The sequence below is a fragment of the Centropristis striata genome, chromosome 6 (assembly GCF_030273125.1).
Source record: "Centropristis striata isolate RG_2023a ecotype Rhode Island chromosome 6, C.striata_1.0, whole genome shotgun sequence".
Lineage (NCBI taxonomy): Eukaryota > Metazoa > Chordata > Actinopteri > Perciformes > Serranidae > Centropristis > Centropristis striata.
In genome coordinates, this window is record NC_081522.1 from 21,000,523 (window position 1) to 21,021,292 (window position 20,770).

Genomic DNA, 20,770 nt, shown 5'->3' on the forward strand with positions numbered 1-20,770 from the left:
GTGAAACGTAACCTTAATGAACTCCTACACAACAGTCCACCTTTGCAGCTTTGCTAAGCTTTAGTTTCATTAGAATACCTGAATGAATTTGCATTGCCTTATCAGTACCTGCCTGCATGTCTATGCTTACTATAATAGCACCACTGTGCGATATGATATCCACATTTGCTCCGCTGCTTCTCTCTTACGCTCTCATCAGATTATTAGAACTGGTATTTTTCCATTTGTGGGTTTAGTGCTGAGAGCTGTGGCTTCAGGGAGCCTGTTTAGTGGAGAGAGAGATATAAAGAGGGAGCAGAGAGAAAGCAAATGAGAGAAAGAGGGGTAGGCATAGAGCTAATGGCGAGATAGAGGGTAAGCTGTGGGGGCTGTTAAACCTAGGAGTGGCTAATCCATGAGACTGCGCTCATCTGCTCTGGACTGGGGTGGCACGGACGGCGAGTGGCACATCCAGGGCCCCGGCAGTCAGACATAGCTTCCTGATCTATATTTCAAAGCCAAAGAGTAGAGAGGAATTCAGTAATGAGCTCCCATCTTCCTTTTGGTAGAGGAAGACTCTCTTTGTGGAACTAATTGAAAGTGGCATGTGGAGCGCCGGGGAGCTCTTTGGGGGCTGCGCCGCGTTTCAAGGGATGTGGAGAGATAAGCCTGCACGCCGCTGTGGCTTTTGTGTCACAGGTCTGAAATAAACAGGTCTCTTAGAGGAGAGTGATGCACTTTATGGCTGCGATTGTGGGTGGGCGTTGTGTTTTTTTGTGTGTGTGTTTTTGTCTACAACAACCTGTGTCCATTGACGAAATTACACCCCCACGCGCATTCCGCATCTCTCCTTCTCTCCCTCCCCTTAATAAATCTAGTTTTCTGTGTCAGCTCATCAGAGATGCGGTGTGTGTGCATTTGTGCAGACACGTATGTGTTATTTGGGCTCTCTGAGCGCAGTGGAGGAGCGGCTCTGATGGGAGATGGGCTTTCTCTATTACAGATATGGAAATGGCCCGAGACGTATGCAGTTAGACTGATATACTGCGTGGCATTTACTGAAATGATGAAACAGAGCCTGGCCTTAACTATTTACAGATACACACACACACACACACACGGACACTAATACACCCACATGTGCACACTCACATTCATAAACATGGAAATGTACTCTCGATTGGGGGTATTGTGTTGTGATTATCAGGTGTGGGAATACAGCTACATTTGTCTTTTTTTTTTTTTTTTTTCATTTTCGGAGCCAGTGAGAACCTCATGGACAGGAAGTACACGTCGCTGATGCTTCTTCATGAGTTTTTTTTCTACAAAATGCAGCTTTGCACATTCCTTGTGGTGAAAGCTGTGGGAAATGTGATTTTTTACTCTGTACAGCTGGATCTTAGAGTTGCTGTGGGAACTTTTAGAGAATAAAAGTGTTCTGGTGCTGATATAAAATCAGACCTGACTCGACTTTCAGTTCAACTCAATTTCAGCACATCATTTACATTTTTTTCTTTTTTTTTTTCTTTTTACATTTTTACTTTCAGCCTAATGCCATCTTTAGTTAGATACTTTTACATAATATTTTTTTCTTTTCTTTTTTTAAGGTTTTTAAATTCGTAATAGAATAATAAAAAAATAGCATTGGGTGGGATAAAAAAAAACTGAAATAACTAAATTAATTTAAAAAAATTAAGAAAAGTTAATAAATTCAAACAAAAAAGGGAATTTATGGGAAAATATGCTTTTTCCACTTTTACCAAAACTTCTGAAATTGGAGGTGATGCTGATACAGATACTTCATACATATCATATCATACATGTAGGCAGGGAGTCTCACTGAAGCCATTTCTTTGTTATTACGTTTCTAGCAGCCACATTCAGTATTTAGTTTAAATATTTGTGGGTGTCGAACGTCATTCTCACCTTTTGTTCCTAGTTTGGTAAATGATAGGGAAAAAAAGAGGAGGAAGTGACAGAGAGAAGTGTGGCATCTCACCAGGTTCCTGGTTCTGTGGAGCTTTGCAACTTGCCTCATACCTTTTTATTTATTGCATTATGAGATCAGTTTCATATATCGACTGTTTTTACTGTTCGCCCGGCAACAAGATAGCCTCACGGTCACAGATGAAGCTATTAGATTATGTCGTCTGTTTGCTGACATGTCTTTTTACCCCTGTCAACATGACACACCTTAAAAAGAAACAGCTGCTACAAGAGAATAAAATGATATTCAATAGCAGCTAGAATTTGAAAGACCTCATTATCATTCCAGCAGCTCTGTGTCATCTCGATCCACAGTTGTTGTGGCCTCAGCCACTTCGCTCTAACCTCATCATGTAAACTGTGAATGAGCAGATGGGAGTGAGAGCAGGACAATTTCTCCTCAAGAACAATTTGAAACAGTAATGTAAGAAAGAAAGATAGATGATGAGCAGATGAGGAGGGTGGAGGGGATGAGGATGCAGGCAGGGTACAGCCCAGCTCGGTGCCCAGCTGTGAAGCTGCCCCTGGGTGTTTGGGGAGGCTGTGGAATGTGGCTGATGTGAGTCTGGGTTTGGGCTGGAGATAGCAAAGGCCCGGGGCATGCAGCTGTGAGCAGTGATGTCTGGGAGAAGGGTGTGTGCACATCCATACCTATGTGTTAAAAGAAGGAGAAGAGAGGAAACACAGAGACGGTTTTCTGCATGTGCACCAGCTCATGGGCATGTTTGTTTTTAGATGTTGTTTGGTCACAGCTGAGGCCCTATCTCAGGGAGAGGGACGACATTCGGACTCATTTCCTGTTTGAGGGTTCAGGGCACGCTCTTTTGCCTCGCTCACCAGAGACGTCGGGAATGTGAGACAGAACCAGATTACAACAAGCCACCTCCCTCAAGGATTGGTCGGTTTGCCAGTCAGCTGAGAGCAGCTTTGTTCAGCGCGAGCCTGTCAGGCGGAGATGACAGCTAGCTTTTGTTCTGGAGATTTCCTGTCCTGTCCTGGGCAAAGGGTCGGTTAAAGTGCATCGAGGAGCCGTAGCACCACTCCCTTACTCCCCTCCTCTCCTCTCCTCTCCTCTCCTCTCCTCTCCTCTCCTCTCCTCTCCTCTCCTCTCCCCTCCTCTCCTCTCCTCCTCCTCACTCCCTCCCCCTTTTTTCCCGCCACTTGAATCCCCACTGGTCATATTTCCCACCCACCGACCAATTATAGTGCCCTATGTGTCGGGGAGAAGTGATCTGATTGGCTGTGTCGGGGGTGTCTGGGAGGTCAGAGCTGTGTTCATTTCACACTGTGTCCTTTTGGACTCCCTCCAGCAGCACCCTCCGAGCGTTCACACAGACAGAAGAAGAAGAAAAAGTGGAGCGAGGGGGAAGGAAAGGAGGAAAGGGGGAAACAAATAGACGAGAAAGAGAGAATTCCTCTGTACACAGCCTTCAGTGCGATATGATTTCTTGCCTGAGAAATCGTAAATGTGTCATGTTTAGCGCTGGTTTAAAATTCACATTGACTTCAGCGAGCACCTCCAGTGCTGCTGCTCCACAGTCTGAGCTCGTACTGTAAAACTGTCTGTTGCCTCCAACTCGACAACAAAAAGAAATGTTCAGAGCCAGAATGCCTTTGTTGTGTGTGTTCAGTGAGAGGGGACGGTCTTCCCTCTGGGCAAGGTAAGCTAAGACAGGAAAACACCTGGTTAAGGAAGGCAACCATCAGTTACAGAGCTGTCACAGGACATGCATATCTGTGTGGAATGTTTTTCTTATCACGTGCAAACCATGATGAAAGCACATTTGTCATCCCTTCCTTGGTATGTCTTGTCGTGGAAAAGTATCTCTGCATCCCTGAAAGAGCTGAACAATGTTGTCTGTCATTAGACTCCCGGGAGCAACAGTTTCCAGTCTCAGGTGGTGCTATCACTTCTTTTTATTCTTTATCATTTGGCTCGTAAACATGACCTTTCCCCCCGTCTGTGTCTTTCTTCTTTCTTTATAGGTTTTTAACTTGAGGGCAAAGTAGACACCAAAGACTGTCACGTTTAGGGGCAGTTTATTTGGCTATAGCTTCCGGAAAAGCACAAGTTGAGCTCCATTCATTAAAGGGATAGTTCAGATATTTTTTTAAGTGGGGCTGTGTAAGGATCCCCTCCATAGTTTGTTGCCAGTTGACACATCCGTAGTTTAGAGAAGCAGGCAGGAAGTTAACTGCTGTAGATGGAGGCAGCAGCAAAATATGTTTTAGCCTGTTTAAAAAATATATTGTTAGATGCAAACTGTATTTAGAATAAAGTTAAAAACTAGTATGAATGTGCAAAATTAGAGAATCAAAAATTAGAGAATGAAGAGACAATAAAAAAATATATAAATACAAGTAAATAATAATAATAATAATAATAATAAAACAAGTAAATAATATACAAGAAGAAATACTGTACGATATTGACATGAGAGATTGACATTTAGAGCATTTTTACTTCTTTACCTGATGCCCTGATATGCTCTCCTCAAAGCTGCCAGACTCCATTGACAAAACCACTAATTTTACCTCACATAACACAGAAGCTGCTGCACTATCTCAATCTGATAGTTGTCACGTTAAGTCCAAGGAAAAAACAAGTTTAAACCCAAATGCAGAATCATAAAAGGCAGGCAGGCAAAGTTCATTGATATTTAATGTCCAGAAGCAGGTTACAGGCAGCAAATAAAATAAAAGTAGAAAAAACAAGAATCAAACTAAAACTGTGGAACAAAGACAATGAAACAGAGAGCACACCAGGACCAAATACACCAGGTAATGAGACACAGGTGAACACAGTGTTCCCATTGATGTTTTAGATCAAGAAATATTAAAGTAACCTTATTGTTTCAACAGCAAAAGCAATTTAAAGATTTTAAGATGTTTCCTTTTGCTGCTGCGGGTAAATTGTGATGGGTCATTATTTTGTGACATTTTATAAACCAAACAATTAATTAGTTCAGAATAATAAAATGATTAAGAAAATAATTGTAATTTCAACTCTAATTTACAGTTTTGTGACATTTTATAAAGCAAACAATTAATACATTTCAGCTATAATTCTGTACTAGCTTGACCCAGAACGAAGGGAAATCCATTGATTGGAGGTTCATTCTCAGGATTATTAACTCTCGCTGTCACTTGCCTTTCCTCCTCTTGGTGAATCCACTATATTGATACATACAAGGCAATTAGGATACAATACATGTATGTTACACTCCCTCCTTAATATATGGTGGACTCAGCAATGTGAAAGATGCAATCTGACTCAAATTACTTATTTCGATGGATTTAAAACAGCCTGCTTTCTCCTTGTGTGAGGCCACAGCAGCAGAAATAATAACATCATTTTGCCCATAATAATTGAATCTTCAAGTATGGCTACATGAAAAGGATAATGCCATATTGATTGTTGTTATACAGTAATTGTTTTCCCTCAATAGGCAATGTATGGCATTTTAAACGCCGGGCATGCCTTCATTGTTTGTCATGGAAGAGCGTATAGGGGACGGGAGAAAATTATCACTCTCTATATGACAGAGGGAAGGAAAAACAATCCAGGGGTATTGTCATTGAGAGGTGATTAACTGTGACTATACTTACAAATGACTGCAGGGCACTGTTGCTTGGCCAAATTAATTACCTGTCATTGTGACTGATTGTTTTTGAAGAAGTCTCATATTATTATTGTGTTCTGTGAGAAAGGAGTTCACACTGCGTTTTACCATGCAGTGGCAATATAAACACAAACAGCAGAGTTGAAAGTGAAATTACATATTGTACACCTGTGTGTGATTCACAATGAATGTGCCTTATTATAGTGAACCAACATGAGAAACATCATATAACTCAATGCATATCCATGACTGTTTGTGAAAATGTTTAATTCTAAAATAGTAGATTCTTTTTTTTTTTGTGAACAACTTTTTTATTGCTTTTAAAGACAGAACAAGTACAGCAGTCCGACAAAATCAAAAGGTACATTACAATCAAATTGAAAATAATAGTAATAATAATAATAATGACATAAATAGAAAAAAAAAAGAAAAATAGGGAAAATTAAAAATAAAAAGGGACCAGGCGACGACCCCCCACCCAAAATAGTAGATTCTTGGCCAAATCCATGTGTATTCATGTGGCTGAAACTTCACCTCAGACTGATCCGAACATGAGAAACTCTCATTTACAAGTCCCGCACACGCTATCCGTCCTTATTTGTCTCAGCAAGTAGACTGTCTTCTGATGAGGCTATGAGGGAATGGCCTGTCCGTCCAAAATTCCTCCCTAAAGCCTTAATAATCCTGCTGTTGTTTGTTTCTCTACGTGATGACATTTCTAATTCTTGTCAGGGAAGAATGCAGCGTGACAAACGGCGTTAAGAGTGTCTGAAGGCGCAGCAGGCAGGCGGCATGCTGGGCCAGATAGAGGCACACGAGTCTGAGGAAGGGACGACTCGTGATCGGCTGAGGACTTCACCTTTCCCAAAGGACGCTCTGGAGGGCGAGCGTGTTTAGGGGATCTGCGTGTTTCCTTTGTATACTTTTGTCATGCGTGTATGATGTTAATTGCGACAAAGGGATAGGGGTCGTGCCACATCTGGGTGACAATAAGGTTTCAGCCTCTGTCAGTGCATCCTATCCACTCTCTAATTAACCATGAGCCTGCTGCACTCCGGGGACTCACTGAAACACACACACACTGTAAAAAATGTTTGTAGAAATAACAGTAAAACTCTGTCAAATACATCAGAAATAGGGCATAAAATGAAAAATTGTATATCACTGTATTCGACACTTTTAATTACCGTAAATCAAAGAATAGCACAAAACTTTTACTTTTTTCTGTCATGAACTGGAAGAAACACACAGTTTTGCTGTAAAATATAACATTTTTATGCAAAATTTATGGAGAAATACCATGATGTGTGAATGAATGACACAATTACCCTAAAAATTACAGGATTATTCTAAATTACAGTTTTTGCCGATATTTACATTTAAATTTAGAATAGAAAATCCACTCACTGTATTTTTTATGGTGAAGTTCTGGCAACCACAGCTGCCGGTATTTTTCCGTAAATTAAACAGATTATTTTTTACAGTGCACATACACTACAAAGAAACACTGTACATAGAGAGAGAGGCAAGCAGAGAAAGTAAGGCTGGGGAATCACATCCAGGAGGACTCTCCCTGTGTTAAATTTTAGAGAGAGATGGGGAGCTGCTCTATAGGACCTGTGTGAGGTTTAGTTACAGCTCTCTGCGGCCCTGTAGCTTGTCGTGAGGCAGCGCAGCCTTGGGCACCAAGAATTCATGTCACACACAGCAGAATTTGATTAGGCAGGAGATGGTATTACTGCCCGACTGGGTGGGAGGAAGGAAGACGGTAGTCAAACAAGGGATAGTGATAGAGCGAGGGGGAGGGTGGAGGTAGAGTACTGTATGTCAGAGCGAGACTGAGGTGGGGGTAAGGTGGAGGGGAATTTTTGCAGTCTGCCTTGCAAATGTCTCCCCCATGTGCTCTTTCACTTGCCCCAGAAATAAGGAACTAGTCAACCACAGCAGCGTTTATGATTGAAACTGTGTATGTGCATGTGTGTTTTCTCTCTGTGTTTACGTGTATTGAATGGCAGGGAGACGTATGTCATTACAACGCTAGCACGGCGCCCCCGTGGCTCCTAGCTATATGTTCTCAGGCGCCACATTTCAAATGGATTTTCGTCGTCTGTTGTTTTACCAGTATGTACGGCTCCGCCAGACATTGATTGTGCCCCCTCATTCTCTCTCTCCCGTATCACTTGATCTCTGTCTTGGTCACCCCTAAATCAACAGAATGGGACGTATCAGTGCAGGAGCCTTGCGATTTCTTGTGGACTAAAGCAACTGCTGGAGGGAACTGGACAATAAAACAACAATAATGCCCATCAACCAGACAGCAGAGAACACAGACAAACCGCAACAGAGTGAGACAGACAGACAGACAGATATACAGTACAGGCCAAAAGTTTGGACACACCTTCTCATTCAATGCGTTTCCTTTATTTCCATGACTATTTACATCGTAGATTTATCAAAACTATTAATGAACACATGTTGAATTATGTACTTAACAAAAAAGTGTGAAATAACTGAAAATATGTCTTATATTCTAGTAAGCAAAGGGTGGTTACTTTGAGGAATCTAAAATACAAGACATGTTTTCAGTTATTTCACACTTTTTTGTTAAGTACATAATTCCACATGTGTTCATTCATAGTTTTGATGAATCTACGATGTAAATAGTCATGAAAATAAAGGAAACGCATTGAATGAGAAGGTGTGTGTCCAAACTTTTGGCCTGTACTGTATAACTAACTAAAGATATTTATATAACTGTCATGCTGGGCTTTTCTAAAAGGTTTGTGATAGAATATTAGGATAGATATACAGTTTTTGTGCTTTGTGTTGCCCTGCTGTGACTCACACTGAGCTGGACAGATTGGAGCCGAGCGAAAGATTTAAGTCTGGTACACTCTAATTTGCTGAAGTGATCAAGGCTTTGGTTTAAGCGCCGCTCTGCCATGAGCGGACACAATCTCATCTGCCTGACTGACCCGTCTGCGGAGTGTGTCTATGCAGTTTTCCTGTCTGTTTTGGTGAGTGTCTCGGCCACGGTGACAGGCTTGCCAGCTGGTTAAGCTGGTTGACTGAGTGACTGCACGTTAGAATGTGTTATCGTCTGTCTGCATTTCTTCCTTTAGTTTGGCTTCAGCCTCTCCTAGCCAGCTCTCTGTGTGACCCACATATTTCCTCTGGGCTTGTTGACAGTGGGGAGTAGACACTAACAGAGAATGAGGGTGCGATGGCATCATTCTGTTAAATACTTTCCAAGAAATGTGTCCGTCTTTTCTCTTGGGAATTTTTTTTTTTTTACCAGGATGTAATATCATTTACCCATTTCCAAGTTACAATTTACAGGGTGCATACAGTCTGGAAAGTTTGTCTTATTTTTATGTTTCCAAGACTAAGATTATGCTTGAATTTCAATATGCTCCTTAAAAATGCTCGATTTTCAACATAATCTGGCGCTTCATCCACACAATCACTCATTTATAGTAAACCAAAAATGCAACAATCCTGTCATCATATTTGTTTGTTTTCTCCTGGCGTCTCACACCAGACAAGCTAAGCTACCTAATAGCAAGATAAGTCCTCTGTTGATCCCTTACTGTGGTGATCAAAACATTCAATCAAAGGTAATATACACAGCCTGGGCCTGTTCCATTATACAAGTTTACTGAATAAGCCTGGCATGTTTCGGTTAGTCCGACTCAAATTTAACACAGATCAAACTCAGTTCCTATGGCGTTGTTTTGCTGCAAAACTAGTTGAATTTGCTGTGGAATCAGCTGAAAATGAGTCATCACCAATAAACCTGGCTTATTTGAATTAACTCACTTTATGAAACAGGCCCTTGGGATACATTGTTGTAGATTTAGATGTGATTAAAGGCTCTTATAGTCTGGAAAGTGCCTCGGTGCAGAGGCATTTTATAGTTTGGTTGTATGTCTGTCCCATTCTTTTGAATGTGAAACCTCTGAAATGCCTCGAGGGAATTGCTTCAAATTCGGTACAAATGCCCTCTAAGACTCATAGATTAACTGATTCTATTTTGGAGGTCAAAGATCAAGGTCACTATGACCTCACAAAATACATTTTTAACCATAACGCAAGAAAAATCTGCACAAATATGAAACAATGGGCAAGTGATGACATTTAATATTCAGTTTACCTTGAATAGAAAAATATCCCCTAACATCCATTTCTGAAGCACTGTCTCGTGTCATGGAGTCTGGACAGACATGGATGTAAACTTGACTGGTTTGTGATGGCAAGCAACTGCAAAGCAGTCATTATTTTTTGTTTTAACATTTTTTTTAATTGAAGTTTCAAGTGCATATCAAACTTTATGTCGAATGTACAAACATTTTCATTTATATCCCCTTGAACATACATTCATTCACACAGACAAAGAAAATGAGTAAATAAAATGGACAGTGACAACAAACATCAAACTAATGGAAAATAAGTACTAAAATGAAATACATAATACTAAAGTGGAGCAAAATAAATAAAAATAAATAAATAATAAAATAAAATAAAATAAAATAAAATAAAATAAAATAAAATAAAATAAAAGGGAGGATCATTTCATAACCTGTTATTCAGTCATTGTTATCTGTTTCATTGGTCAGGAATGACATAAATGATTCCCAAATCCAAGCAAACTCCTCCTGTTTACCTTTAACAATTTATGTCAATCTAAGCAGTCATTCTAGTTGGTGTAGGTACCTTGAAAGTGCTTGAAAAGGGCTTAAATTGGACTCTTTTTAAAGAAGCACTACAAGCCCTGCATTTCGAGATTCCACTAAAGTCAGATTTTCATGAAGCAGAGCACATGCCTGAGGGTTGGGTCAGTGTCTGGCCAGTGGCTGGTAAACTGGCCTAATACTGTCTGACTGTCAGTCTACTACCCTAATAGGGCTGGAAAGACTTGAGGCTCCCTCTTTGCGTCCCCTACATCTTCTCTCCAGGCTGTCTGCATGGAGAGCATTCCTGTATGACAGATACCCGTCATTTACCGAGCACAAATCCTTCCCGGCACTCTTCCCTTTGACAAGAGAGGCAGAAGGGACAGAATATGTGTGTGTGCGTAGGTGGGTGGGTGTTGATCGAGAGGGCATCCATCTTCCATTGTTGTGCCTAACCCACCCTCTCTCTGTCTTTCCCTGCCTCATCTCCTTTCTGTCATTTCTCCCTCTCCCTCCACCTCCACCCAGTTGGAAGAGGTCTGTCCCTTTGACCCCTGCACCAGGGGATGGGGGTTGGGGGTGTAGAGGCAAGGAGCTGGGGACAGCCTGCTGGCTGCAGGTGGAAATGAGATGTATTACTTATAGGATCAGCCACATGCTGGAGAATAATAACAACCTCAGGAAAGAGGTAATTACAAACCAGGAACGATGAAGCGCTGCATAGCAGCTAAACGAACGACTGAGCTGCACTGTAGCTGCGCTCATTGTTTGGTTTTTGTAGTTGTTAGCGTTGCTAATGGAAGCTTTTGCGAGCAGAGGGAGAAGAAAGAGAGAGGGCGGGTGGAAAATGGTTCTGCTTCACAGAGGGGAAGCAGAAGGTCTCTATAGCAGTAAATATATTGCCAGGCCAATAAAATATGTATTTGATATGTTACCTAACAGTTAATCTGATATGTTATCTAACGCTGCTGTGCACAAAGCCCCATTCGGATGACATAGGGTGATGCCATGTGAGGGAATGTGTCACATCCCATGTGCTAATATTGACCGTTCCATGCTTCGATGACAGGCCTCCATGTGCCATGTGTGCCACGGTGACAGGGTGGCCCTCTGCCCACTGAATATTTCATTATATAAAACGGCTCAAAGAGGAGGGTGTAGTTAAATGTGAGCTGGTGAGACTGGGAGAGGGAACAACCTTTGAACGTACAAATGCTATCAATGTTAGCTCTAAGTTACAGTTGAACTGTACTTCAGGTTGTGTTGAATCAGCACGAGTATACACGCAGCTGTCGCCTGTATTTTACATTAGCCCGCTATGATGCCTTTAAGTTGCTACTGTTGAAGTTAAGCATGCTAATCTGCTAGTTTCCTGTTGCTTTTTGCATTATCAAAACACTCCCAGTGACCAATTCTTTGTGTAAAACATCCACTCCCCTTCTTTACTGCCATATACCATAGGCTTTCATGTGCCTTATTGTAATGCATTGCTAGAACCACAGGGAATGCTAATACTGTAACAGGTAAAACAGTGACAGCCTTGTCAGCGCTTTAGCCCTGCTTTTTTCTGAGTGCGAGAGAAAGGGAAAAAAAGAGAGAGGGAGGCCTGTTTTCAGGACCTTGAACACCAGGAATGTCGCCTTTGCTAAGGGAGTGAGATTTCTCAAGGACTCCGTGAAAAAGTTTACCTTTTCCAGATATCCCCCCCTTCGTCCTTTCCACCCCTAAACCACCTGGAAGTCTCTAAATTTAAATGCAGTCTGCAGCCTTCATATATGTGCATTTACATATTTACATGAGTACAACTATGCCTGGCCTGTGCAATGTGCAACAGATATAGATGTGATGAGAGCAGGTGGAGAGGTACAGCGTATATATATATATATATATATATATATATATATATATATATATATATATATATATATATGTATGTATGTGTGTGTGCCTTGGGTTGGGGCGGGCTCCTGTGAGCCACAGGTGCACGGTAGGGGATGTAGCTCTGCACATTGATTTCACAGTCAGCGACCACCATGCAATATATCTAGAAAAGTGTTTCTCTATGGTACGTCTTCAAAGAGGCGGTGGAGGAACTTTTGAGGGCATGAATATGTAGATGAGTACCCCGGGGGAGGAAAGGAGTCATTCACAGCACCAACCCAAGCTTTTACATTAGGCAAGGGCAAAGCGTGGGATGGAGAGAGGTGGAAAAGGCAAAGAGAAGAGAGGGGAAGGGAAAGAAGAGAAGGAGATAGAGGGGAGAAAAGTTAATGGCAGGCTCTTTTCTCATGAAGTGCTTTTCCCTTTTAGCACCGGACAGCTATCTTTCTCTGCCACCAGCACTATGTCATAACAGAGCTCTCGGAATACCTAGTATAAGATTTTTTTTTTTTACCTCCAGTATACGTGCTGCATTTTATGTATAGCTGCCTGCATCCCTTGAATAAAATATAGTTGCATGAAGTTTTTGCAGAAAGAAAAGAGATCAAATCCATTACCATTGACTGGCTGACCCTGTGTGTGAGTACGTGTGTGTGTGTGTGTGTGTGTGTGTGTGTGTGTGTGTGTGTGTGTACATGGGTGTGTGTGTGTGTGTGCGTGTGTGTATGTGTGTGTGTGTGTGTGTGTGTGTGTGTGTGTTGTGCATTTATATGTGTGTAAATGCTGCAGGGTTCCAGGGATCCATCAGTCTCCCGTCTGGAGCCAAGCTAAGGGAAGGTCAGCCTGATGGATACATCCTGACATGCACACAGCCTGTGATGTCAGCTGTGTGTGCGTGAGTGTTTCTGCATGTGTGTTTATGTGTGTGTGTGTGTGTGTGTGTGTGGGCTGGCAGGCCAGCCAAGCACAGGCACGGTTCAACAGAGCAGAGGGCGGACAGGCGAGCGGGGAGGGAGCTCTAGCCTGGCCTCGGCGCCCTAGTTTGAGAGGTTTGAAGGGGGTTTTGCTGGCAGAGGGGTTGTAAGGAGGGGGGTGGATGGTGAGGCTGGGTGAGGTGTAGGGGTTGGCCGCGTTGGCAGAGGGGGGGATGGGTGGAGGAGGCTGAGGTGTAGGGGTGGGCTGGGGTGGCAGAAGAAAGGCTCCATTCATGAGTCGTGCCATCTCTGGCTCCCAAGGGGACTGGGGCTCATCAATGACCAGGCCAGCTGGGAGGATGTCAGCATGCAGACTTTCTCTCCCTCCCTTCTCTCTTTCTCCCTCCATCTCACCCTCCCTCTTTCTTTTGTCAAGGGCCAGTGCTGTCAGAGCCACTAACCCGAACACTGAGGCCTCTCATGCAGTCGGGTCCCCATTGAGACCCAGAGAAAGCCGCTGGCTAGCCGGTGGTTTGCACACCGTCTGTACTGTATTTGACATCTATGGTCTGCAGCGAGAAGCTCACCACCACCCTCCGAGAGGCACTGTCTGTGGTAGCCATGCCAACTGGAGATGAGCTAGGTGGGGTGCAGCTTAAAGGGTGATAAATTGGCAGTGTCAGCTGAATGTAGCACACTCAGATGGTGCATCCAAGCACCTTGATTCTAGAGATTACCAGGTGGCAAGAATATAGTTTTTAACTGCACTGCTGGTTTGGCTTTATGCATACCATTGATTTCCCTCTAGCACCACCATGAGGCTCCTAACTGGGACCATTGGATGGACTGCCATGAGATTTGGTACTGACATTCATGTCCACCTCAGGATGAATCCTAGTTGACGATCAACTGACTTTACCGCCATCATTACATCAACAATGACGTAATGCAGCTTTGCAGAAGCAAAGCCTTACAGAGCCACGAGAATGACTCTTCAGTCTTTTTCAATCTTTGACCCACAAATGAACATTTACAGACAAAAGAGTCTTAGAGTAAAAAAATTAACTTTCTATTTTAACTTGCAGTCCATACATCTTAGGTATAGGGGCTCTTTGGTATTTATTTTGCACCTTGATTCCAGAAAAAATATCTCTTATTCTGCCTTGCACAGAGAATGACAGTACACTTTTTTTTAGTGTCCTTTAAGTTAAGTAATCAGATACTCCAGAATTCTGTTAACCAGACAGTCCAAAACCAAAAATTTGGCCATCAAACACCTGGCTGCCCATGTGCTGTTTTTCCCTCCACTAAAGGTAAACTATGACATCCTATTTAGCATCAAATACCGAAATGGTCCTATCTGCATAAATTGTCAATCTCGTGTGCTCTGCTACTTTCAGAAGGAAAAGGGGGGCAGGAAGGGAGCAAGGTTTGTGAGCTGCGCAGATGTGTGTGCTGTTTATCACTGCCAGTGAAAGGCCTGCATCAGCAGCAGCTGTGGGGCGCTTTGCATGCGATGGCAGCCGTGCGTTCGTAGGGGCAGTTTTGCATTTGTGGTTTCATATCATGAGCAATGATGTTACTCCTTCTCTCTTCCTTCCTCCCTTCACTTGCTCTCAGTCTCTCAGTCTCTCTCTCTCTCTCTCTCTCTCTCTCTCTCTCTCTCTCTCTCTCTCTGTCTTTCACTGAACGGGAGGAGCTCTCTGTGAGGCAGAGGAGCCATGAGAAAAGCCTAAGTAGAGCACTGGAGCGTAACCCAGGAAGGTTCAGGCTGAAACAGATCCAAGCATAACATCAGCACTGGCAAATCTCTCCATCACACACAAGGACAAAGTCCATGTGGTCATGGCACACAGCTATATGCACATGCATAGAAACATTGTACTCCAGATAAAGACCTCACACTAATTCTGCTCCAATGAAAGCACTTTTGTTGTAGTTGGCTGTGATGAAAGCCACCTTTCTTTGACATCAAATGTGGCTTTGGGTCAGGCTCACTTGGGCTCTAGTGTCACTTTTTGCCCGTCTGTGAGCTAGTGTAAATTACATACCGTGATGGCGACTGGTGTTTGAAGTGACTTAGTTCAGTGTCTGTCAGGGAAAGTTGAAGGTCCTGTGGTCTGCATGTGTCCACTGGAGTCACAGTGATCTGGAGGACCATCTGATGAAAGGGTTTCCTGTGGCTTTCATCTCCACAATGCGTTTTGATGGCAGAGAATTTCCTTGCAGCTGAGTCGAAAAAACAGCCTCATGTTGTGAGAACACCCTCTGCTTTTTGCAGCTTGCGACGCCTCATACATATTTCGGGGTTTCTCAAAGTCAAATGAGGTTTTTGAAGAATTCATACTCATACAAATAAGCGAGGTATATGGTTAGTGTTTTTGTGTAGGAATGAATCCTATTTAGATGACAAATTCACCGCAGAGCTGCTGGGCTGCTGCGGTGTATTGGTTTCATTATATCGTAAAATATATTGCAGAGGTAGAAAACACAATATATGTGATGGTGATGGAGTGCTGCCTGTTTCTATTATCAACTTCTGCACAGACTGCGTGATAAGCAGAGAGTTGAAAGTAGAAACAATGATATTTGAATATATAGATAGAACATAATCTTCACAACCCTCTGTGTGTTGTTCTGTGTATGTCAAGGAGATTTTGTCATTAAATTATTTGACTTTATAGTTTCTTATGACTCAAATTGACATAGACTCCAAAACAATGCTGGATAACAGGATGGTTAAAGGGCCTTTTCTGTTATTACTACTACTACTACTACTACTACTACTGCTACTACTACTAAAAAAACATGTTTACATGATTTAATGTTCAGTAAAACTATATTTTTCTCTTACTGTCTGACTGACTACTATCAATCAATCAATCAAACTTTATTTATATAGGGCTTTTCATACATATAAATGCAACTCAAAGTGCTTTATGTATATATGTATTAACCCTCTGTCTGAAATGTTCTGTTGTGCATGGCTTTTTAAGCTCAGTTTGCTCTGAGTGGTCAGCATTCCTGAGTCTTCTGCATCTGCACTCTTGGCGTCTCTGCACCATCATTGCAGCCAGGGAATGATTATAACAGGACTGCCTCACCACTTTCCTCCTATATTAAGTATAGTTGTGACATCAAAACTTTACTCCTGACAGTTAATTTTAATCCACAGTTTCTGAATACGGGCTGTGAACATTTTGATAGTATCAGTGTTAGTAGTAGTAGCAGTATTTATATTTCAACTAGACCTGCGAAAAAAAAAAAAAGCAACAACGTGAAAATCATGCTTTTACAATATTACAATATGGAACCTTTGTGTGTGTTTATGAACATGTGCTTGTTGATTCCCAACGGGATCTCATGAACAGGTTTGAATGATTCCTTACAATACTTTTCCGTATCGTATCCTACAAAATAATGGTCACTGTTTCAAACACTGGTAACCATGTCTTAAGGAACTACTTGGTTATCTGTATGCACCAAAAACTACTCAGTTAAGGTTATGGAAAAAAGGGCTAGGCTTGAAATAACTGTTTAAAAGCAGAACTGCTATGTCTGTTATGTGGGACATGAATAAAGATGTTCCCAAAAGGACATGATCACCAGAATCCTGAGTCAAAGCCCTGGGCATGTGCCATCCACCTCACCTCCCACCCACCCTTAATGCATCTGCAGTTTCTGTACTACATTCAGGCAGAAGATACAGAACCCCACTGGCCCATAAAAACATTTATAAAAAGTCATTTCTACCATCTGCAGCCGCTATACAAAATAGTGGCTGGAAACACTGTACCCCACGTCATTCCTTTTATTGATGTTGTGTTTTTACTGAAGTGTTGTTGTTTTATCTCACTTCATGTAATTGTTGTGTGTTTTGCATGAATTTTTATAGCCGTGTCGAAAGACAAATTTCTGTTCTGTTGAACAGACAATAAAGATATATTCTATTCTATTCTATTCTATTTCATTATTATTGAATTGCATTACTTTTCATAGAAATAACTGTGAGTCATTCATGAGAACAGCCTGGGATTCTTCAAGTTTGATGGGACTCACAATCTTCCTGGAAGATCATTTCTAATAGTTTGAGCTATCCTATAGGATAGCTCAAAGTGATAGTGTTCTCACCTCTCTTTTTAGTGGTCTACCTGTCCACATGTGCATACAGCTGTTATTGTTCCCAGTGAAACTCCAGACAATCTAACAGGCTGTTAGCGGAGGATCAGGTTGATGTCCACTCTCCTCTCTCCCACCTTCAGCAGACCTCACTGTTCCCTCTGCTATCGCCTCCTAGCAGGCTCCTTTATCCCTCTTTGGCAGACCCTTGATAGACGTCTCGGCTCATTGTGTGTGAAGGTGTCTTTGTATTGGTGTGTAATGGTGCCCTAAGATACTGTTGCTAGAGTGGTGTCTTGGTGTCTGTTCCACTGCTGCCCTCGAGACCCCAATAACCACTTTCTGTGACAGGAGCTCTTCACTGAGCTCTTCACTGCTCTCCCTCATTTGCTTTATTCGAGCCACTGCCTCTCTTGAACTCTCTTCTTCTTGTTCCGTTTTTTGTTTTTCTTACACAGTATCTCATCGTCTATACTCGTGGCGTCTTCTGCCTTTCTATATTAGACTCATCTCAGTATACAATGAATTGCCTGTGCCCTTTTTTTTCATTTCGCTTTAGTGAATAGAGGGCAGGGAGCTACAGTTGGAAATTAGCTTTTAAGTATGTGAGGTATGTTCATTCATTCTCCTCCAAACCCCCCTGCTGCCCTCAGACGGCTCACCCATTGCCCCCCTGCAGCCCTATAAAGTCCTATAGCGTTCCCCCCCCATGCTGTTCTCCACATTCTCTGTTTCCCTGGTACCTACAGTTCCAGCAGGACTGAGGCCAGGCCCTCTTGTTTCTCTCTCTGCGACCAAAACCCTGCCAGAGCCTGCCCAGGCTAAGGGGGGAGCGCTATAGTTACCATGGTCACGGCAATCAGCATAGTGAACTCGGCCATGAATGAAAAACTTTCCAAGATTGGCCTTGAACTGTGTGTCTTCCTTTTAATAAGTTATTAATAGATGGAGAAGGATTCTTTGTCTAGATGGGAGTCAGATAGGACAGAAGCTGTTGGTGCTAGGTGACTACATTTCACATATAGAGAAGGCCATAAATGTCCCCCATATGTTGACGACAGCCAGAAAGCCTCTTGAAAGTGCTTTGGATTGTTAGAGAGCAGAGACACTGTGCTCTTGGTTATTTTAAGCCCCATCAGAGACATGAGCTCACAAGAAATGTATTAGTCTTTCTGACAGGGTATAAAACATGTTGAATGAAAGTTGGCAATTGTTTTGGACTGCAGTGCTGTTCAAATAACTGAAGCAATATTTCCTCTTTTTTATCAAATCATAGATATTTATCTCCTCTTCCACTGAAATGGCCTGTTAGTGAAATACTGTACGGTGTGTGCGTGACTGGGAAAAGCCACTGTCTCGGAATTAAGCACTGGCATTATTAACTGAAATGCAGCCTACTAAAAGCCTGGATGAAGCTCATTGCATGCGCTACAGAATATTTATGTTGGTTTTATTTTTATGGCGTAATTGCTTCCACATTGCTTTGTGGCCGTGGGCCATGTATCTCAGTTAACATGCCCCTACCTCTATACAGACCCCATGTAACAGAGATGGGGCTCCTGCATGCTGATCAATCAGCTATCTACAGTGAGGCACCTTGGAAACTGCAGAAACGAGATGAAATAAAGGAACACCTGACAAGGCTACACTGAGTTATCAATGTTAAAGATTACAAATTATTTTTAAAAATGGGATTTTTGTGGGGTTTTTTAAATTATTTTTATTAATATGAAGCAGGTCTATTATCAAAACGCTCAATCCATGCAGAAATGCACACAGCCTGTATTCAGAAACTGTGTCTTTTAAACAGGCCATCAGGAATTTCATAATGTTGTGATGTCACAACAAGAGGTCTACATCATTATTTGTTGCTGTATCTGTGTTCGGATAGAAGACTGGAAAAGTGTGTTTTTTTTCTATCTAGTCAGGCAAATATTGTACTTTCGAATGTCCTTTTCATTGGCAATGTCATTTCTGTGTTTTCAAAGCATCAGATTGATTTACTATTGGCATATAATTTTTTTTAAAAGTATAATTCCAGATTCTCATACTGTACTTGTAAACCTATTGGCAGAATAATACCAACTTCAAGTAGAAAAAATATAACAATTAAAAATAGAAATAGAAATTAAATAAAACTAAAATAAATTGAATAAAATAAAATAAAAATATGTGAATTCCCGTCACATTATTTGCGCTTTCCAAACTAATGTATTCAGATTCTGGTACATCCCTAGTCACAATACTATATATATGTAGAGTGTGCTGTTTCCTTGACAGAGAGCAAAAGACAGGTGTTTAAACAGGGCGTTTTCAGCAATATAGGTAGATTCAGTAAGCAGTAGAAACATGTAGGCTACAAGAAAACCAACATACAAGTATGAACCTGAAAATGAGCCCTGTAAAATAACGTAACAGCCTTCAGACACTGAAGATTAATGGATGGATTAATCGTCTGTCTTGCTGTCAACCTGTGGAAGACTGTGTTTGCATACAAAACAAAGCATGTACTTCTGTGTGTTTGTTGTCTCATTAGATTTTATTGGCTTCAAGAATGTTGCTAAAACTTATGGACGGTCTCCAGCTCACTCCTACAAATGCAGCATAGATTATTTCCTCTTCTGACCTGTGCGTATCACACTGGGCTGCTCTCCATGAGCTCATAGGAAGTGTAAAAAGAAGGTCCTCACCATGCCTTTGCAGATATGACTTTATATTAAAAATGCCAATGCAGTTATAGTATGTCTCGTTTTTCCCCAGTCACAGGAGAATCTCATTATAGCACCAGCACTCAGCACTGCTCAGCATGCTCTTATACATTTACGCCTGATTTCTAACCATACTATGTGTTTTCTCTACCCGCAGGGCTCCGGAGATCATCCTGGGTCTGCCGTTCTGTGAGGCCATAGACATGTGGTCCCTGGGCTGTGTGATAGCTGAGCTCTTCCTGGGATGGCCCCTCTACCCCGGAGCCTCAGAGTATGATCAGGTAACACATAATGGTTACTTGGAACTCCAAACTGTCTCCTGACCTCTTACCAACTCCTGATTGTATGTGTCGGGTGCTCACATACCCATGAATCTACTGCCAGTTATGTTTACGTGCATGCATGTGTGTGTGCGCTCTCTCTCCGCGTGTGCGCGCTCGTGTGTGCGTTTGGGAGGGTGGGATGCTTCTCCAATCCCCCTGACAGCCCCTGATGATTCTTGCGCAGCCTCCCTGTTTATCTGAACAGATGCCACAGAGCCACTTGTCCAATTAGCGCAGCCCCTGTGCTCCAGAGCAAGACATTGCCGCGTTCCCCCTTCTCTATCAGTCAGACAAGGCTCAGTGGGAAAACCTTGAGCAAGTTGTGCTCCATCACTGAACAAGCTCGCCTGATTTTTCACAAGCCTGGAAAACTTAAGCAAAAGTGTCTCATTTACAAGTCTCAAATCAATCTTAGGCTCTTGAGCTGAGGTCATGTTTGGGTGCTATGCATATTTCAGCCAGATAAGTCTGGAGTCATAAATGTCAGCCGAGATTTTCACTCTGCCGGAAGAACTTTAATCCTAAAGTCTAAGCCTTTTTTATTTGTCGCGGGAACGATTCACC

General features: G+C 42.2%; 1 protein-coding gene across 3 annotated transcripts in view; it reads left to right on the forward strand.

The window, feature by feature from the left end:
• The window catches only part of hipk2 (homeodomain interacting protein kinase 2), a 97,240-nt gene that overhangs the window by 43,466 nt on the left and 33,004 nt on the right, over positions 1-20,770 (forward strand). For all 3 annotated transcript variants that reach the window (XM_059334361.1, XM_059334362.1, XM_059334363.1), the window contains exon 3: positions 20,041-20,164. In XM_059334361.1, coding sequence (XP_059190344.1) covers positions 20,041-20,164 — 124 coding nt within the window. The remainder of the gene's footprint in view (positions 1-20,040; positions 20,165-20,770) is intronic.